Genomic DNA, 20,967 nt, shown 5'->3' with positions numbered 1-20,967 from the left:
TCAATTTATGGTGGAAAGACATTGTTTTAAATTCAATAAAACTCACTAGGTATGTAGTACTTACGTCAAAATATTGAATAATTTCTGATTTTTATATTTTCTGCTGAAGTGAAGACAATATTCTTTTTCTTCGTTAGGACTTCATGACTGAGGATCGTGACCCGAACGATTTAACCGTTTATTGTACCTATACTTATTAAAGAATAGATGATAATATTTTATATTGTACTCGTACTTAACATTATTTTATACATGTGAATAGGTAGATACTTTGAAGTTCGTTTCATATTTTTATTCTAACGGGTATGTATTCATGAGCCCTCGTATGATACAATTTCATTCAGCAATTAGACAATAAAATTTAATAAGTTTCTATTTACTTTGTATTTGTAATAATATTACTTATTATTCTGTACTTTTGGCTGAGCGGATTACGCGTCGGCTTATGATGTCGGGGATCCCGGGTTCGAATCCCGGGTCCGCTAAAATACACATGTTATTATTCAATGTGTGTTTAGAGTATAGTTTTAATATTTTGAGGAATACTTGAACTTAACTATGAATAGTTATTAGGCCTGACACTGTTTATGGAAATAAAAGTATTCCTTTTTAATATAATATTATTAAATTAAGAATAAGTATATTGTACTTTGCATCAGTAACGCAAACATACATAAAAGTGTTAATAAGAAACTTCAATGTTTATAGGCAATTTAAAAACTCAGTCGAGAATTTTTTTGTTATGAATATTAGATAGGTACCTTATATCTAATTTTCAATATAAGGAACCATTTTTTTGCAAAAAATAAAACATAATTAATTATTCATTGAAAAATGTGTCATACATATTATATACAATAGGCTAATGATAATTTTGAAGTATTGTAATTCGCTTTATTTGTGTAACTAAGTCAAAATAATAATATAATACCTACGAAATTAAATGTTATTGTAATAGGAACAATTCCAACTTTTTCAAAATTTCCAAGTAACCAGGTGATTTACGTATTTTTATATTGTGGTACCTACCTACTTGGTAAAACCACAGACAATTAAAGGAGTACCTACAACATTAGCCAGTGCTGTTTTATTCGTGTAATTTGTGTGTGTTTTTTTTACAAAACATTTTAGGATAATAAAAATATTTTGAATAGAATAATAATTTTGAAAAAAATATGACACGAACATTAAATATAAAAATATTTCAACTATTGATTACACATTACTTAAGTGTCTGTTTATATGGGTCCAAATTATAAAAATATATCAAATATCTTCATGCCAGTAGGTACGTGAAAAAAGGCTACTAATGGCCAAATCTTCAAATGAATAAATTATTGAGAAATCTACACTTCTAAGATTATATCGCAAATTCTATAAAAAATTTAGTTTTCATAATTTTTTGTCATATATGTATGATACCGCCACGTTTATACGTGTATGGAGGACCCCTTAAAGGCAAAATACGAGCGAAGCTATGGATGCCACATTCATGGTTCTTATAGTTTGCCAAGCCAAAATCCTTCTATCGCCGCTGTATGAATACGATGCTTTGTATTAATTAACTATAAATGTTGTTTCTTTTGGGCTCAATTCCCTGAAATCGCTGTAACTCTTGACTACCTAGCAAAAAAGGTGACCTGGACGACCCTTACGGTAAAACCCAAGTAAAGGCCCAAGCGTTCTGCCGCAGGCGAGAACGACCGAGAGGGATGAGCGTCCAGGGGTAGATCGAGAGGGACAGCGATAAGGCGGAAACGAGGACATAACCAGTCTGGCAGGCAGTAAAACCGAGGCCGTTGGGTAGGATGGACTGTGTGTCCCCGCGTACCCCTCATAGTGTTTTCGCCGATTGTCAAAAATAATTTCGGAGTTCACGTGCTACGTACGTGGAAGGATTAGATCCTTAAATTTTTAATTACCGCAGTCCACGGCGCCCATCAATAATAAATTTAGAACTGTTGTGAAATTATTAATGCGTATTGATATTGTGTTGTGTATGTAACTTTCTGTGAACCCAAACTGTTAATAATAAGACTTTCGACAAAGATTTGTGCTACGAACAACATGTGTTTCCTTTTGAATGTCCACCATCATCAACTTACTGTCAATCCTGCATCTTTACCTAAACTAACCTAACCTTACACTGAGCGTGCTTTGCCAACCCAAAAAAAACCAGCTTCTATTGGCCGCCCTGAACCATTTAAATCACTGAGCTAGTCGAAGGGTGGAAGCTGGTAGTGTGACTCCCACGTACCGACCTACGGCACGCTACCAGGGCGTCATCGACGCCCGGTCGACCGGTGAGCTGAGTGCGGAGGTCGGATCGGGCTGTGCGGCCCCGACTCCCCTCCCTACCGGGACTTCCGGGGTGTCAGGTAGATATTAACAAAAAATAAGTAAAATTTTCGTTTCGTGTTTATAAGATTTACAAAAATTACGCTTAAACGATATTCAAAGCGATCAGACGTATTTAATTGTTAATAAGTAATCATAATCCACTAATTAATTTCACTTATACCGTTAGACTCTATTGCCAAGCTGGCTGAAACGTAATTACCGGTCATTAAGTATTTATTTAATTCGTGTGATTACTGATATTTACTGTTATAATTATTGTGTTTGTTTACATTCACGAATTAAATAATTTTATAAAAAATGGCGTGCAAACAAGTGATTTCGTGCAAAAACTCTTTAAACTATATCCTCAAAGTTTTGGCTGAAGTGAAATCTAAAGTCACAAAAGAACTGCAAGGGCGACTGGCTATTGCTTCCAATGATTTGATTGCTGCAGTTGCTGAATTAACGGTTGAAAACGAGACCCTGAGGAGTACAAGCAAGGAGTACAAGGACATACAAGCACAGAGTGTTTCGGTTTCGCCCTTAGACGTTTTGCCTGACGAAGTTATTGTAGCTCCGTCACCACCGGTGTCCATATCTACGGCTGTGAAAGATAAAAACAAACAAGTTGAGCCACTATTTGCTGAACAGATTACCGTCATTCAGTCACAACCTACAAGCATTGGCGAATGGTCAACGGTAAAAAAAAGGAACCCAATGAGTCATCGTAATTTATCCACTGGAAATGAATCTAAGCGACCTAGCCTGCAAACTTCTACCCTCAAAAAAATATGTGGTTCCAAACCTGGTTCCAAATCGTGTTCTGGCGTTGAAAAACGCAGAAGTCTACACATTTGGTCATTACACCCAGACACTACAGTAAGCGGCCTAACTGATTATGTAAAGGAGAGTGTAGGTGATATAAAATTTGGAGTAATTAAATTAAATACAAAGAATAAATATTCTTTATTCAGGATAACAGTTCCAGAGTCCTCTATTGGCCGTGTTCTTGTTCCTGAAATTTGGCCGGTTGACTCGATAGTCAATGAATGGCGTTGGAATAAGTCAGCTTCACCCCATACTACAAGCAAAAGCTCGTGACGGTCACCTAAATACATTGACGTTTATTATCAGAACGTTCGTGGTCTCAGGACGAAGACAATCGAAATGCGTAATACTCTCTTGACAAGTGACATTTCTGTCATATGCTTGACTGAAACCTGGCTCAGTGAATCGATTTGTGATGGTGAACTTTTCGATAGTAGATATATTGTATTTCGTTGTGATCGTTCATTTGGTCAAAGGGGTGGCGGTGTGTTAATTGCCGTTCGCTCTGATCGGGTAGATAGTGTATCTGTGATTGACCATATATTTACTGGTATCGATGTAATTATTGTCAAATTGCTGTGTAATGGGTCTCCTTTTATTATTAGCTGTGTTTATTTTCCGCCTCGATCATCGTGTAATACTTATAATATGTTTTTCTCATATTTTGAAAATTTGTCAATTGGCAGCTCAATTGCAATCATCGGTGACTTCAATCTTTATTCGGCATCTGCCAATGTTGATTTGGAATTTGCGCACTTTCTGAACTGTATGCACTTTAAACAGTTTTCTCAAATTAAAAATGTGAAATCACGCATATTGGACTTGGTCTTGGCAGATACAGATTGTAATGCACAGGTGAATGCTTGCGTTGATCCCCTTGTGCAGGAAGACGCTTACCATCCTGCTCTATTAGTTGAGTTGCCAATCAATTATCATAATTTTTCCAATAGTCGTCTTAGCGATAGCAATAATTTCAATTCTGTTCGCTCGGAAACTTTCTTTTTTAATAAATGGAATTTCTTCAAAGGCGACCTATTACAAATGTATTATGTAATGCAGAGTATTGATTGGAATGCTTTATATAGTACCGATGATATTAATGGTGCAATTGATGTTTTCTATGTAAATATTTATAGTGTATTTTCCAAGTCTTTTCCCATTAAGAAGTCTTCGGGTACTTCGCGCAGCTACCCTAAATGGTTCACTCATAGCATTATTAAATCCATTGACTTGAAAGCCATCTGTCATAAACGATGGAAGCGCTCGAAGTGCCTGAATGATTATGGTGCTTTCTCTGATATGCGCAGAAGAGTTCATCGCGCCATTGACGCTGCTCACAAAGCGTACATTGAGAAAATTTCCTTGAATTTAACCTCAGACCCGAAAACTTTTTGCACGTATGTTAGGAGCTTACGTAACTCTTCTGCACAGCTATTGTCTATGTCTTTTGGGAGTAGTGTATTGAATGGCTATAAATCCATCGCTGACGGTTTTGCTGAATATTTTAGGTCAGTTTATTCCACGATTCCACCAAAACTTCAACCTCAACCTGAATACTTTTCGTCTTCTTGGCCCATACTAAATATTGGTCCTCTGGTTGAGTCAGATATGAAATATGCTTTTTCTAGACTATATCCGAAATCCTCAGTAGGTCCAGATGGCATTCCTCCATGGCTATTAAAAGGATGCAAAAAACTTTTAAGCGATCCTTTGTTGTATATTTTCAATCTATGTTTAAGTAAATCTACCTTCCCTGAATGTTGGAGCTTAATTCGTATACGACCGGTGTATAAAAATGGCTCGGTATCTGAAATAACTAACTTCCGACCAGTGGCTGTTCTCTCTGCACCGGTCAAACTATTTGAGTCCATTTTACATAAATATATATATACACACGTGGATGGTCAGCTGACTGACGCTCAACATGGTTTTCGATCTACTCGATCAACAGTTACCAACCTCATGGAGTACACTGAATACATATCTCGTTCACTAGACAATCATTGTCAAGTTGATGCAATTTATACGGATATGTCAAAGGCTTTCGATCGAGTTGATCATGATATTCTTTTAACTAAACTGAGTGCAGTAGGCGGATCTATTCATTTTGTAAATTTTTTCAAATCTTATTTTTCGCATCGTTGTCAATATGTCGAGTACGCTGGGTGTGCATCTGAAGTCTTTCAAACTCTTTCAGGTGTTCCCCAAGGATCAAATCTTGGACCAATTATGTTCCTCATATTTGTCAATGATATAGTTAAAGCCATGGATGGAGTAGAATTTTTACTTTTTGCGGATGATTTGAAATTATATGCACCAATTCGCAATGAGTTGGACTGTTGCATGTTACAGAGAAATCTCTGTTCAATTGAAAGTTGGTCAAAAAAGAATAAATTAGAATTTAATACTGACAAATGCTTTTGTATTACTTTTTATAGGTCAAGAACTCCGATTAAATACAATTATATTATGTCAAAAAATTCTTTAAAACGTCAATCTGAGGCGAAAGATCTTGGGATAATTTTTGATTCTTCATTATCCTTTCACTCGCATATAACTTCCACGGCTCTACGTGCGAGTAAGCTTCTAGGATTCATCATGCGACAATCCAAACCATTCAAGAATCCTAATGTATTACGTACACTCTACGTCTCATTAGTGCGTAGCATTCTTCAATATGGATCGATTATCTGGTGTCCTTATGAGGTATCCTATAAGCTTATTTTAGAACGCGTCCAGAAGAAATTTCTTCGATGTCTTTATTTTAAAACATTTAACTATTTTCCTTTCGATAATTCGTCAGATGATTATTTTCCGACTGCCTTTCTACAAGGCATGCTTACTTTTCACTCTCTTGAATCTCGTCGGTCTCTTCTGCTGTTGAAACACTTTTGCCTGTTATCGCGAGGGATGGTTTCCAATCCTGGTGTCCTAATGAATTTGAATTTCCATGCGCCTGTCAATTACCTACGTGGTCGCAGTCATGATTTATTCTGGATTGGAACCGTTTCCTCGCGTCAAGCCTATCAGGCACCATTAGCGAGTGGTGCAAGACTAGTAAATGCGCTCCCTAAAGACATAGACATTTTCAATGATGTACTTTGCATTTTATTTTTGAAACTGTATTTTTCTGTATAAAATTGTATATTTTCCGTTCTCAAAAATTATATTTTTCTGTATTAAATTATACTTAAGTATGTTTTGATTATTTTCTTTTTTTTTGTTATTATTATTGTTATTATATATATATATTTCTTTTTCTATATTTTCTTCTCTCTTGTGAGGGTAATGTTTGACTTATAATGTGAATCTCATGTTGTGTACGTCTTGAATTTAGATTTGTTATGTCCACAATGTTTTGTATTCTTAAATAAATAAATAAATAAATCACAGATAAATGAATCAAAAGACCAACATTTAAATTGAAAATATTATAATTCTGTAATTCTGATATTATTCGAAACAGATGGTAAATCTAGTAAATTAAAAATCGGTACCTACCTAATGGCAGTTTGAAAAAAATAGGTTAAAAACGCTCGGTCTAAGCAATTAGTTTTATTGAAAACCCCCAGTTAACAATATCGGTACCTATCCTATAATATATAATTAATAAGCTAGGTGTTTTTAGAAGTAAAAACATAACAGAAAAACAAAAAGGATTTAACTTAAAAACCCATTTTTAAGCCGATATTCTTTGAAAATATTACCTGTATCCAGGTAGGTAGCATGTTTGCGTTACTGATGCAAAGTACAATATTCTTATTCGTAATTTAATAATATTATATTAAAAAAGAGTACTTTTATTTCTATAAACAGTATCAGGCCTAATAACTAGTCATAATTAAGTTCAAGTATTGCTCAACATATAAGAACTATACTCTAAACACATGTTGAATAATAACATGTGTATTTTACTGGACCCAGGATTCGAACCCAGGATCCACGACATCATAAGTCGACGCGTTATAATTATTAAATAGAATTTAATAAAGAATTTAATTTGATTAAATAGAAACTTATTAAATTTTCTTGTCTAATTACAGAACGAAATTGTATCATACGAGGGCTCATGAATACATACCCATTAGAATAAAAATATGAAACGAACTTCAAAGTATCTACCTTCACCTGTATAAAATAATATTAAGTAAGTATACAGAATATGATCTCTTCTTTAATATTAGTATAGGTACAATAAATGGTTAAATCGTTCGGATCACGATCCTCAGTCATGAAGTCCTAACTAAGAAAAAGAATATTGCCATCACGTCAGCAGAAAACATAAAAATCTGAAAGTTTTCAATATTTTGACGTAAGTACTACATACCTATTTAAAACAATGTTTTCCCACCATAAATTGATATTTAACATTTTTATCGCCAATAAAAAAATTAATATGCCGATATTATTATAAAATTATACCTGGAAACCTACCTTACATATTAAATAAATTGTATTTATATGTTAATAATTAATCAACCCACTGATGCATTGAAATTAGGTACAATATATTACTTACTATTCGTAATTTATTAATATTTAGTTTTATTTTTCAGTATCAAACTATACTTATGTTTATTATTAGTATTATTATTATATAAATCTCATGTTGTGAACGTCTTGAACGTAGATTTGTTATGTCCACAACGTTTTGTTATCTTAAATATATAAATATTATATTGAAAATACTTTTTTATTTATGTTATTACATACCTACGTTTAATTGTACTGTTTTAAGCCTAGAAGACGCTGAAAAAATCAAATAATTGTTGTAAATTTAATATAAAATCATGCAAATAATGATTGATTTGTAAAATATATTTAATTAAACCTAATGACTAAAAACTTCCTTTCGTAAGGCATAATAATTCTCAATCTAAATCAATATTATAAAAATTGGGTAGATAGGTACCTGTCAAGTAAGTACCTAAGTAGTTTATCAATCAAACTACTAAAACGTTTATACTTAGCAGATAACTTACTATTTTGTTTGTAATTTCATACTATCTTAAAATACGCATTTATGCATAATAATAATATAGGTACATGTTTAAGCTTTATTATAATATTAAGTCGATAAAACGCTGAAATATAATGTTATTTTCATTCTAACATCTAGCATTATTTTTAATATTTGTTGTAAATATAAATAAGTACCCATGTATACACAATAAATTAATTGATTATGCACATCTTTAAGTTCTAACGAGGAAAGAATTATTTTTTTTTAATAAACTTCATAAGGCATAATAATTGCTCTTAATATATATATTAAAAATGTGTCAAGTGCGAAATGTATAAGGTACGACTACTGAGAAGATGGAAGCATATTAAACTGACTTGCTTATTTACTCCAACAAATCATAACGTACGTCTATTCCTTTGCGCATTTAATTCAACTGTGCGGCGTCCAATCCTCCCGGCGGCCAATTGGGTCGGCGTCGAATTGGGTCGGTGTCCAATTGGGCCGGCGTCCGATTGTACCGGTGGCCAATTACCGGAGGCCAATCGCCGGAGGTCAGTTCGCGGTGCCAAATCGTCCTAGACTCTGATAGGAATAGGTACTCGTATAATATCACAAATTCGTTTAACCGCTAGTAATAGAATCAGGTTGCGAAACCCTTCATTCAGCAGTGGATTGATCCTGGTTGATGATGATGATGATAACGATATAAATATGTAGATAAATATAATATCACCGATTTTGATTTGTATACATAGCGTAATAAATACATTGTGTCAAAAAACTTTTTTTCCGTCAGAGGTGTAGAAACGTTACTTAAAACAAAGAACGTAATTCATAAAAATATAAATAAATCAGTTCTAATATGTTTATCGGTTAATCTTATTATGATTAGTTTGTGAAAATTGATTGTATATCGGTTAAAACGCATTTTAAATTTAAAGCGGCCATCTTTGTGAGTATTGCAGAGACTGAAAAAATAAATTCCCCGATATAATATCAATTGAGAAATGATCTAAAATTACCAAATTCGTATGAAAACTAATAATGCGGGTGTCAACTGTGAAATTACCATTTTAAACGATCCGAGAACGAATTATTTTTTTGAACCCATCGGACATAACGAATAAGGCACACAATCGATCGCCAAAACCTGGGAAAGCTGTAGGATAATAATATATAAAAGATAATCATCTACATATATTATGTATATGCAACTGCCAACTGTTCTGCTAGGCCTAGCATCCTGAGGTTGTTTCAGACGATATTCTGAAGGCCAAACTCCAGAATAGACTACGCATATGACCCCAAATATTTGGCAGTGACGACATGCAAACCGTAAATCTGACAAATCATCAAAATGTCAATCTGTCTGAGGTGAATGAAAATCCATCCCGAAGAGAAAATTATGTGCGCCGTTTATGCATACTTCTCAATTATATTAAACTATAAGCTGTCTGCAAGGCCTAACGAGACTGACTGGTGACCTCCAGCTAGCTCTGAAAAACCTACCAGGGTAAATCCAGTCTCCTTGTGGTAATTTTGCTCTGATTTCCACTTTGCCATATTTAAAACTAAATAGACCCCTAGTAGAAATCTTTCCCGAGACAATTGGATGCAAAACGTTCAAGTAATCTGCATTCAGCTTGCAGAAGTCATCCATTGAAGCAGTGCATCTAAAAATTGAAATTATACAAATTATTCAGTAGAATATATTATAAGAAAAAATATCTTTAAAACGTTTCAATTTTTTGAATCTCTCTTTTATGTAAGTACACATAAAATAAACTATGGAAGTTTGAATACGTGTCTTAAATTTGTAATTACGCAGTTAGTTGTATAACGGTTCACCATCAGTCAGTGGCGCACCCAGGGGGGGGGGGCAGGGGTCCTTGGATATGAAAATCATCAGAATGATTTTACACATTAAAATCGAAAGCCAATAAACTATACCTTGGGCTTAGACAAACAACACTGCAAAAAATGATTTGTAATTTTCCAGCACCTTTTTAGTAAAATTTCTTAGATTTTAATTTCTAACACAAAAATTTCGAAACACTAATGTCAGGTTTTTTTAGAAACCCGTTCCCTAATGAAATTCTAGGTGTCCACCCGATTTCCGGAGTGGTATAGGTCTTCATGACTATGAACATTTTAATTGATATAATTGTCCAATATATTTTCTGATTATTATGTGTCGATACTCGACAGCTCCATTATTAAAGTAGATGTATTGAAAATAGCCAATAATTCACTGTATAAGTACCCTCAATTTGAACTAAAACACAATTTGAAAAACGTTAATGTAGTATTTCACACTGCCTTTAATCTAAGCGGTGGATAGGGGCCCGTCAAATACCCTAGCCCAGTGGTCGGCAAACTCATTAGTCAATAGAGCCAAATATCAACAGTTCAACGATTGAGATTTCTTTCGAGAGCCAAATTTCTTAAACTTAAATTATATACGTAGGTAGTAAGTAGGTACACTGCTAATTTACTTAATAAACTTTAGTTAAAGTTTTAAGTCCTAATTAAATTATAGGTAGGTACACTGAATATCATACGTAATAATGATCTTATTTATTAATAAAAATTAAATTGTAAGTCAGGTTTCCATAAAATTGAATCATGACAATGACTGACAAACTCAATGTGAATAATGGCCTTGCATCTCCTTGTAAAGTTTGGGTAAGTCAGGTTCGTATGTTGTTGATTTAATTTTAAGCACGATTCCAGGCTCTCATCAATAAATCGATTTCTTAATTTACTCTTAATTTCCTCTCTTGGAAATCTTTTTACTAACCACAAAACTTGCAACATTAACATTGTTGACAGATTTTATTCAGTACCTAATTAAATACAGAACTTTATTTTTATTGACTTTTCTCCTCAGCTGCTTTCTTCCTAGCATCATCGACAGAATATTTAGCGCAAAATTACGAGTTTTTAGCTGTATCTTTCTAAATTTCAATGTGCCAATTTTTCCCGACACATAAATACAGGTCGGTAAGCCATTTAAGTTTTGAATAAACGCGAAGTCTCGGTCTATTCAACATTACATTTCCTCTTCCATTTTCTTTGCTTCTTCTTTGTAGCCATGTCGAATATGGCAAAGAGCATCTGTGGCAGAGCCGCACTCAAGGGGCCAAAGAGCCGCAGTTTGCCTTAGCCTGAGGGCCCGTTTCAGGATGTGGGGGCCATGGTGTAGGTACACCGAGTGCAATAAACAAAAGACCGATAAACGAGATATTAGGCTGTGTTGTATTGAGTAGGTTGTGTATAATTTAAATGCAATAATACTTTTTTGTCCATTTTCGATTAATATGTTGGAATTTCAATATTGAAAAACCAAAAATCTACGATAAACATTCGGCGAAAAGAACGACTACACCCACTACGGTGGTGGTGTAAATCAAAAGAACATTTTTTTCGGTGGAATTCGGCATAAATATTGTAGCTCTTTAGATCAGTGTTCCCCAAACTTTCGACATCTGTGTACCCCTTCTATAATTTTCGTAACACTGAGTAGGTACCCCTCGTCAAAGAAAAATGCATATAAGTACTTTAATAATAATCAAAATATAAACAAAATAATAATAAACGAAAAATAAAATTCATTCATAATAAAATATAAATAAAAGTTATATTATAAAAAATAACATTCATTGGTTATTAATTTTAATCTGAGGTACGGTTCCACACCCAAAAGGCTGTTCCTTTTTTTTACGTAATGTCTACAAATGCTGAAAAAGCAACTTAACATAGATATGAAGTTGGAAAAGGCAAGATGTATTTTAGGAATATCTCTGTTAAAACAGGATACACATGTTGCATTCGCAACCTAAATGATGTTTAAGTACACTCCTTATATTTATTTTGCAAGAATCCGTCTGAAGCTAATAATTCCAACAATTGCTCTTCTTCCGCATGCGATAAACCTTCTAGCATGGATATTGTATTAATGCTTGTTGCACCAGGCGTAGACATAACCCGGTGCAGCGCATACCCCCACCAAACTCTTCCCGTACCCCAGGGGGTACGCGTACCACACTTTGGGAAACACTGCTCTAGACCAAGCGGGTAGCACAGCCGATATTATTTAAGTAATCTTTTAGCATACTAGGTACACATGTCCAGCATGGTCGCTGTTCACTTCCAATCCGCCAGTTGCTGATGACACGCTCAACGGTTACCGCCACTATGCCTCCAATTTAATAAAAACTAGGAGAAACTGTACAAATATATCGCCGTGTATTGTGAAAATATGTAAAAATATTTATATGAAGAAGAAAAAGAGCCTATGGGACTAATTTAGATTCTCCTCCTTGGGCCCCCCCAATAATAAATCCTGGGTGCGCCACTGCCATCAGTTGTTCACATATGGCCGTATAGTATTGATATAAAATTCACGTCTAATGAATCAATCATATTTATATAAAATTCTGAATTGTGCTCATAAATATCAAGTTGTAGCTATCAAATATCAAGCGAAAGTTCGTATTGAATCTAATCAAATTAGAATACTTAGACTGCAATGCTCCGCGAACAACGAGTCATTTAAAAAAAATCAATGCCATACAGCCATCTCTTTCCGTCACGACAACTCAATGTGAACTGTGATATGGTGATATTAAGGATCGCAATATACTATATAAAATATACAAAATACAAAATACCAATACCGGTATCCGTGAAATATAATATATATACATATAAAATCTCTTTAAAAAGTTAATATTTTATAGCGAAAATATCTAAATAATATTATGTACATAATATGTAAACTTTTGAAAATAGGTAAAGGTAAGAAAGATATGGTAGAGATGCTGAATTATGTTTATTAATACATTTTGTTTCCATTTTTAATGAAGAATATATCGGTATTGCCTGTTTTTTAAAAACGGATTTCGGTTTCGAAAAATACTGGGATATCGGTTTAGGTACATGACGTAACTGTTTGAATAGAGGTACATTTTTGACGGTGAAAAATAATTTTGGAAAAACAATCAATTTACCCATTAGACAAATCCAGTTGTCCACTTAAAATACGAGTGCTATCGTATCCTAGAGTGCTCAAAAATATTGGAGTGATGGTTAGCGAACTATTCATTGTTTTCACCACTTGTTTTTGATACGAGCAAAATTCATTTTCCTGTAAAACAAAAAAAAAATGTAGCCCCACGGTTAGTTATAAGTTATCTTATTAGATTTTTAGGGTGGGGTGAAGAAAATCTAGCAGCCGTCATTGACTTCCACATTTACTTCGCCTACTAATTATAGCTTCTAGTCACTTCAACCGCGAAAAGCCGCACTTTTCAAAATACATTCTCCATACCCAGACACTCCACACTTTAAGTCTAGCGATAAACAACTGGCACGCAGTTATAACTAAGGGTGTTCATCTACGAGTTATTGCGAGTAATTATCGTGACCTGGATAGATTTTATTGTCAAACAGATTATGGAGGGATTGGCTCCACTCTTCTCGGCATTCTACGACACGCAAGACTTGTAGCCATTGAAAGATGCGTAGCACTCTTAAATTGGTGCACCTATCTGGGCCATCAAACGTTTGTTTTAATAATTCGATGCGGCATATCTAAAAGACATGACAGTGCGGATGACACAAATGGACACTTAAGATCCTGATAATTATGACAGTGGAAGCCGCTTCCTAGCCACTTCAGGCCAAGTGTTTATCGCTAGACTCACGAGGAGTGTATATGAAAAAGTACGGTACTCCGCGGTTAAAGCAACGAGACGCTATAAGTAGGTAGTAGGCGGGGTAAATGTGGAAGTCAATTGCAGCTGCTGGATTATCTTCATTCCGCCCCTTCCAGCCGCCTTAAAAATTAATAAAAATGGATAATTTTCATGCATTACTATCGGAGCTCGCCATATAGCACCGCGGGCAGACTATGTTATCTTTTTAATTTACAATTATAACACCCCAATTTAGTCTTGTTATTATTAAACACATTCTTTAAAATAGTACCTGATCCTGAGCAGGAAGACGGTGTTCCACGATCCACTTGGCATCGTCCAGCGGATTGTTGAAGTTCTCCTCGAATATGAGCTGCCCAAAACACGTAGGTTTGCCTCCATTTATAACGGTATCTGACTGCGTACTCTCCAGTGAGATTGTGGGCTTTGTTGGTTGGGTTCCAGTTTCAGTAACAACGACTGGCGGTTTATTTACACTTCGAGGAGTTGGCCATGTAGTACTAGGTGGAACGATACCTGAAAACGTTAATTAGCTTTTAATTGTATTAATATTTGAGATGGTTATAGCTCAGGGAATTAATATCAAAGCGTTTTTGTGTATCGAAATGTTTCTAAGAGAATGTAACCTGTAAGTATTATATTATAGTATAATATAATACTTACAGGTATTACGTACCTACTTAATATAAAAACACATCAGAAAAATAATTTATAACTATTAGCAAAAATCTTTCAAAAATAATTACAAGATAAAAAGAACTTTTTATATACAGCGTTTTTAAATTTTCTGTTGAATTATTATGCTCAATATGCTCAAACTTGTACTTGATATGAAGTAAATAAAAAAAACAATCAAACAAAGAAATATAGAATACTGAAATGTCATTTTGACATTTCATTTTGATTTCCATAGTAACGCACGTATATATTAATAATTTAGTTGCTAGGACCACACCCTTAGCAACCAATAATAGTCTTTTACTTTTTATGGATTTTTCTGAAATAACTTTCCATACGAAACAGAATTAACTGAAAATGAATTTAATTCTGCTTAAAGATAGCTAAAACTATTAAAAGAATGCATTGGCACCGTGTTCTGATATATTCTAAAAGTTTCAAATGTCTAGCTAGTCGGGAAGTTAGTTAAAAATCGATTGCAAGATTTTTACTGGACAAACAAGAATACGAGCTAAGAAAAACGTGGTAAAAATAATATATAACCTTAGCAAAAATCTTTAGAAAAAAAAATACGACGCTCTAGTCGTTGAATAAAAAATAGTTTAATATAATATTGGCAAGTGCAAGTATGTTATAACTAATCTTTGGAGCGATCTTGACACCAGCTAGTAGGTACCTAATTAATACTTTGATTCAAAATGCAAAAGCCGACTACGAACGAAGTGCTTTAGAGAGGTGTAAAAAACTATTAAGTAGTTAATTCTGTAGGATGCACGTAGCTTATTTGTTCGTTTTCCGCTGGGCGTCGTATTTTTCAAAAATATTTTTTACAGCGGTTGTATAATTATTATTCTCTGAGGTGTTTTCAAATTATGTACCCATTTTTATTTTACAATTTCCATCGATTCACAATCTGACAACTAAAAAATATGGCCTAATGATACATATTTGACCCAATTAATATAATGTCCATACTCCCAAATCTAATCCACTTTATCGTGAGCATATTAGGTATGTAACTGTAGTGTAATAGCAATCAAATATATATTGTTTAAGGTATCAAATTATTCTGCAATAATATATTCCCAGCGAATCAATTTCCAGCAAACAACTCTAAGCTAGATCAGCAAGTTGTTTGGCGATATTAGGTACGGTATATTATTACATCATATCACAGCACATTATATCATTACGGTGTATTAGCCGAATAATCATTTTTCATGGTATCATATTTTCTTAAGGCTGTAATAATAAATAATATTTCACAAGCTACTTGATTTAAAACGCTGACTCTATTATTAGTCCAATATGATTATGTACCAGAATTTAATGTTAATGTGTTACTTTTTATTGTATAAATAACGAAGAATAATTTATCTAAATGTCACTCAAATCCAAGTACCTAGCTCGTAACTATCTCAGTATATTGTATGTACTATCATTGTATAATATACTATTGTACCGATACGCTGCTAATAAATCTCACCCTGCTACATCGTAGACTTCATCATCATCATCCTCAACCCACACATCGAATACCACAGTAGTGACCCAACAGGTATATAGTTGTTTGGAGTTTTTCCTAAGTACATCGAGTTGCGTAAAAAAAATGTGTGAAAAACAATTCATTCATGTATGTAATAGAAAAAATATTACATTTGTTTGAATGTTCTACCACCTGATAAACCATCACACTTCTGGTCTAGCTCAGTTTCAGTTGTTTTTGAAGGTGGGTATCATAATTTTTGGTTAGTAATTAGTAAACTGTCATTTTTATCTTTAGTATGGTTTTTAGGATTTGGGTTGGGCAAAATAACACACCGGAATTTGTTTTATAAACGGTAGGGTATATTTAAGTGGATGTTATATAATTGTTACGTTTTTTTATAATTTGTTTTACGGAGGACATGATTTGTGCGTTTCTTGTTTGGCTTTTTTCCGAACACTGACGGAATCTTATAATCCGCTTTTAACGGTTTTTTTTTCAAGGCGACGTTGCAATATCTCCAACGGTCAAAATTATGGCATTGTTGCCAGTAGATATTCAACATTATTTAATTATTTTCTAACAACTCTTTTTCTTCTCCTTGCACTATCTAACATTCCTTCCTCTCAGTCACAATACAAGTTATTTTTCCCATTCATTCTTTATACATGGTATTACAATTTATTGGCGGTTCTTTTTCTATACATTCTACTGACATGTTTCATACATTATTGTTAGCGACAGTTAGTCACTTTTTATACTGGTTAAGTGGCGAAGCCCAATTGCATTCGTCGTCTCGCATACTTTCTTACTTATTCACACCTGGTCTTCCATGAACCGTGTCCTCAGTCTCAAAGACACGGGCCGTGGGACTCATTTCTGGAAAGAAACGTCCCTCTGGGTGATCAAGGGTGCGGCTCGGTGCAGTTTATTTGACTACGAGGCAAAGGGCGTGTTCAGGCCACTCTACACCCATAAAAGGTACTCCAGGTATAAGACCCGAAGTCCGAGGTGGTGACACACCTTTATTTATTTATGTGCGCCGCATGATCGCTTCAGAAGTGCTTACTATCAAAAGCGGCTAAAACGATTTTATCAATTTTGAGATAAATTGAAATAACACAGGTATATCTTTTACTACCATTTAAACCGTTTTTTAAACTAGGTAAGGTAGATTTTTAGTAATTTTATTAGGTAATATTGACGTATTTAGCTCCGTTTAAGCTGGTTTTGAAAATTAGTGCATCAAATGTGATTTTACATGCATATTTTGGCTATGGCTAGGTGAAAATTTAAAGCTCAAGTCAAGGGTTAACAATAAAAAAAATAATACAATAAACAAATTATGAATAGTTGAAGTGTTAGTAAAAAACCTACGTAGTAAAAACCCCTATTCCTTGCTCTTCTGTTTTGTCACTGTTCAGTTTTGTCATGCTCTGTTTTGTCATGAAACCGTGACATTGTACTAAACAATTACAAGTTGATAAAAATAATCCTCCCCTTACTTTTAACAGTGTACGTGAGCCCTTGTTTTTGGAAATCGATCTGCACGAATGCTCTGTAATAGATGACATCGTCCACCTGCAGCACCTGCTTGTTATCTTCGAAAACCCATCGTCCGTTATCGGGAGAAGTCACATTGCCGTTGATAGGCCCATCATCCTTGCCGTTCAACGGACTATTCACCCGCGCGTGGAAACCAAACATTCTGATTCCGGCGGCATCTGAAAGACATCACAATAGGAGTTATATTAGCAGTGTGCTGGCAAACCAGCGAAATATTATATTACAAAACATTTAAGTGGCTCTGCATAATATCTTCCCTTGAATGACTTACAACTGACTAAGTCATAAACTAAAACTGCCGCCTTTACTATTAACCCTGTAGCACTTCACTGTCACTAGGGGTACGTTCATAAGGAACTAATAATTCGTCGATTTAACTATTTGGGGATATCGTTTAAAAAGAACGTGGGAACTGAAAGGTGTCTTGAAGGTGCAAAGGCTCAGATGGGCCCGGTCACGTTGTTAGATGTGATTGATCTAGAGCTATCCATAAAGATTATGCAGAAAAGAAGTAGGTGAGGAGATGGGCACATACGTGTGACTGACTGGAGAGAGAGAAAGCTCGCGATGGAGATTACTGGATAATCTTTATTTAGCCGGCCATGAACCTGAATGGTCTGTAGCGCCAAAAAAAAATGAAGGACCCTCCAACCAACTCGCCCCACACCACACTCGGGCTTACTTGAGCGTATCACGTTAGCGATGTGAGGCATCTGTACAGTTTTTTTCTCTTGGTAATGTCCCGGGAGTAGATACCCATGACTAAGGCTGCCTCGTTTTAAGTGATCTTTGACTGAGTTTAAAGAGTTACTTACTATAAAGCAAAGTGCCGGAGAGAGAAAAGGCACACGGAAATCACGAACAAAGATGAATATATAACAATAGATGAAGTTGGCAAAACGGACAGCATAAGTTATGTCCGTAGTAAGACTGTGTTCACGCCCGCAGTAAGACGCCGTAAATTTATGAAAAGCAACATAATTGGCCTTTGTGGAAACCAAGTCGGATGGCCCAAATAGCTCATTGGACCGACTCAAGCGTCTATTCCCTCTCGGAGCACATTCTCAGACATTCTCAAAAGATGTGAAACGCATCCTGTTTTTCTCCGCCGCATGGACATGTCGGACAAGTAACAAGTCCAAGCTCAAAGAGGTTGGCAGAGAACCCACCATGGTCTGTCAAAAATTGACTGGTGTAGTGGTCAGGAGTCAAAATGGTTATCTGCAATCGCCATTTTGATATTAGGGAAAAACAAATATATGTGTCGATTCATCCCATGTTCGCTGCCAGCGCTTCCATGCCGCGTCAAGCGTCATAAGACGTCTGTAGCGCCAGTTTCAGTAAGTAACTATTAAGATATCACTAATTATAAAAAAGTAGCACAATGTCGCATGGAAAGGTGCACGTTAGGCATAAGAAAGACCACAAAAATGTAATAGGTTCGCCAATCGTTCTGTGAATGCACAACGTTTGTACAAATGCAGTCATATAGTGGTTCTTTAGGGTCACTAAACAACCCGGCAAGGATATTTAAAACCCCGATTGATCGATTAATATTAGTTTGGCGGATTTGAAAATTTATGGACCGATAAGAATGTAACAAGCTAGGGGAGGCTTTCGTCTATTAGCTAATTATGACTCAGATAAATATGATACCTACGTAAATATTATTATTACTTTAGTTTATTTTCTCTATAAACCTTCTTAAAGTATAATATATTATATTATTATAAGCAGAAATGCCAGCATCGGATAACGATTCTGCTAGTTTTATTATAATAATTTGCTTGCCGATAATTTCTATAGCAAACTTTGTATTATTAATTAATATAAAAAATGTTTTGTCGATGCCGTCAGTATTCAAGGAAAAGCCTAATAAACAATATTATTATATTTTTAATATACTTATATATATGTATATATAAAATAAACGTGAGTTTATCATGGGTTACGGCGTTGGTTTGATTAGTGCAGTGGTCGGCAACTATTCGAGAGACTGGGTAAAAAAAATTTTTTTGAAAAATTTATTTGGTTAGTGGGTAAAAGTTTGAAACATTTTTTTTTAATATTTACATAACTTAATACGTATATTTGCATAATATGTATGTGTACATACAAATTTATTATTTTATAAAAACATACATTAGCATAATATTTTTATTACTGGCTTCCTTGTTTTTAATTTTTTTTTGCAAGTTTTTTGTTGCAAGTTGCAAGTCATCATTAAATTTGGCAAATATGTAGTTGTCTTAGTTTGAACACAGGAATCAAGATTCTCTGGTGTTAATCGATTTTGCAGATTGTACGTTTACATATTTCATTTGTGAATATGTTCGTTCATACGAATATGTTGAACAAAATGCTGATAATAGAGCAAATGCAATTTTTAAACATAATTTTTTTTGTGGTGATGACGTCCAGCATGATGATATTGCATTCACATGATCGTTTTCTGTGTTTTAAAGATGCTGGTGATGATCTTTAAATTTATATGACCATAGAATTGAACATTTGAATTGAATGTATTCTAATTCCAGATTACTTATTCCAAGATATTCAAAATATTTAAGCTCAAGCTCGTTTAAATCCATCTCATTCGGTTTTATAATAAAGCTAAACATTGGACCATACCTACGTCTATAATTCCTCAAATCTCGCGTCAAATTCCGTTTTTATAGCGCTGATATATTTCACAATTATATTATTTATATCTACATCTTCAATGCCTTATTGTGTTTTTATTGATGACAAATATTTCTTAGCGGGCACCTAACACAAAATGTTGTAGTGGATAATTATTCAATTACCCGCTGGTAGTAGGTTGCCGACCACTGGATTAGTGTATGAAAAGTTTATCGCATTTCGTTCAATATCTCATCATTATTACTTTCTAATTTAAACTTGAGTGGCATGGAACATGGAATAAACAATTGCTGAAATTCGCAATGATATAAACCATTATCCAATTCTGGGCTGTTCCTAACCTGGAATAGAAACTCGCAATCCTCCTGTAGTCAAAGCTTGGAAATCCAGTTCAGGAATGACGTACTGGGCTTCCGTGATGCACAACACCAATGTACAGAGGAGGAACGGTACTCCAACCACTCGCGAACGCATTTTGATAACGACTGACCACTGGCGATGAACTGATGAGTGATTATTTAAATAATTAATTACTTTTTTTATTCAACGAATCATTAACAATATTTAAGGATGTTAAATTCTAATCATTGAATATCTTGTATATATGTTGGAATGATGACGTGACGTTGGTTAGTACCTACCTAATTAAAATAAACTATCTAAAATGATGTATGATTTAATTGCATAATTTCAAGTATTTTATAGACGAATATTTTTTGACTACTTGCGGTTTACGCATT

General features: G+C 34.4%; 1 protein-coding gene across 2 annotated transcripts in view; it reads right to left on the bottom strand.

The window, feature by feature from the left end:
• The window catches only part of LOC147063680 (beta-1,3-glucan-binding protein-like), a 67,286-nt gene extending 46,552 nt beyond the window's left edge, over positions 1–20,734 (bottom strand). Inside the window, exons 1-5 of one of the 2 annotated variants that reach the window (XM_085959833.1) lie at positions 20,569–20,728; positions 17,524–17,742; positions 14,126–14,370; positions 13,147–13,283; positions 9,644–9,807 (exon numbers count right to left, since the gene is read on the bottom strand). In XM_085959833.1, the coding sequence (XP_085815959.1) occupies positions 9,644–9,807; positions 13,147–13,283; positions 14,126–14,370; positions 17,524–17,742; positions 20,569–20,701 (898 nt within the window). In that variant the 5' untranslated portion in view covers positions 20,702–20,728. Of the gene's footprint in view, positions 1–9,643; positions 9,808–13,146; positions 13,284–14,125; positions 14,371–17,523; positions 17,743–20,568 lie in introns of both variants that reach the window. The other variant, XM_085959834.1, reaches the window with a different exon arrangement.
• Between the last annotated feature and the right edge of the window lie 233 nt (positions 20,735–20,967).

This window comes from Rhyacophila brunnea, unplaced genomic scaffold (genome assembly GCF_057557595.1).
Source record: "Rhyacophila brunnea isolate RB1 unplaced genomic scaffold, BYU_Rbru_1.0 scaffold_9, whole genome shotgun sequence".
In the NCBI taxonomy this organism is placed as follows: Eukaryota; Metazoa; Arthropoda; class Insecta; order Trichoptera; family Rhyacophilidae; genus Rhyacophila; species Rhyacophila brunnea.
Note: the sequence above shows the minus strand (reverse complement) of the source record. Positions and strands in the feature narration are given on the sequence as shown.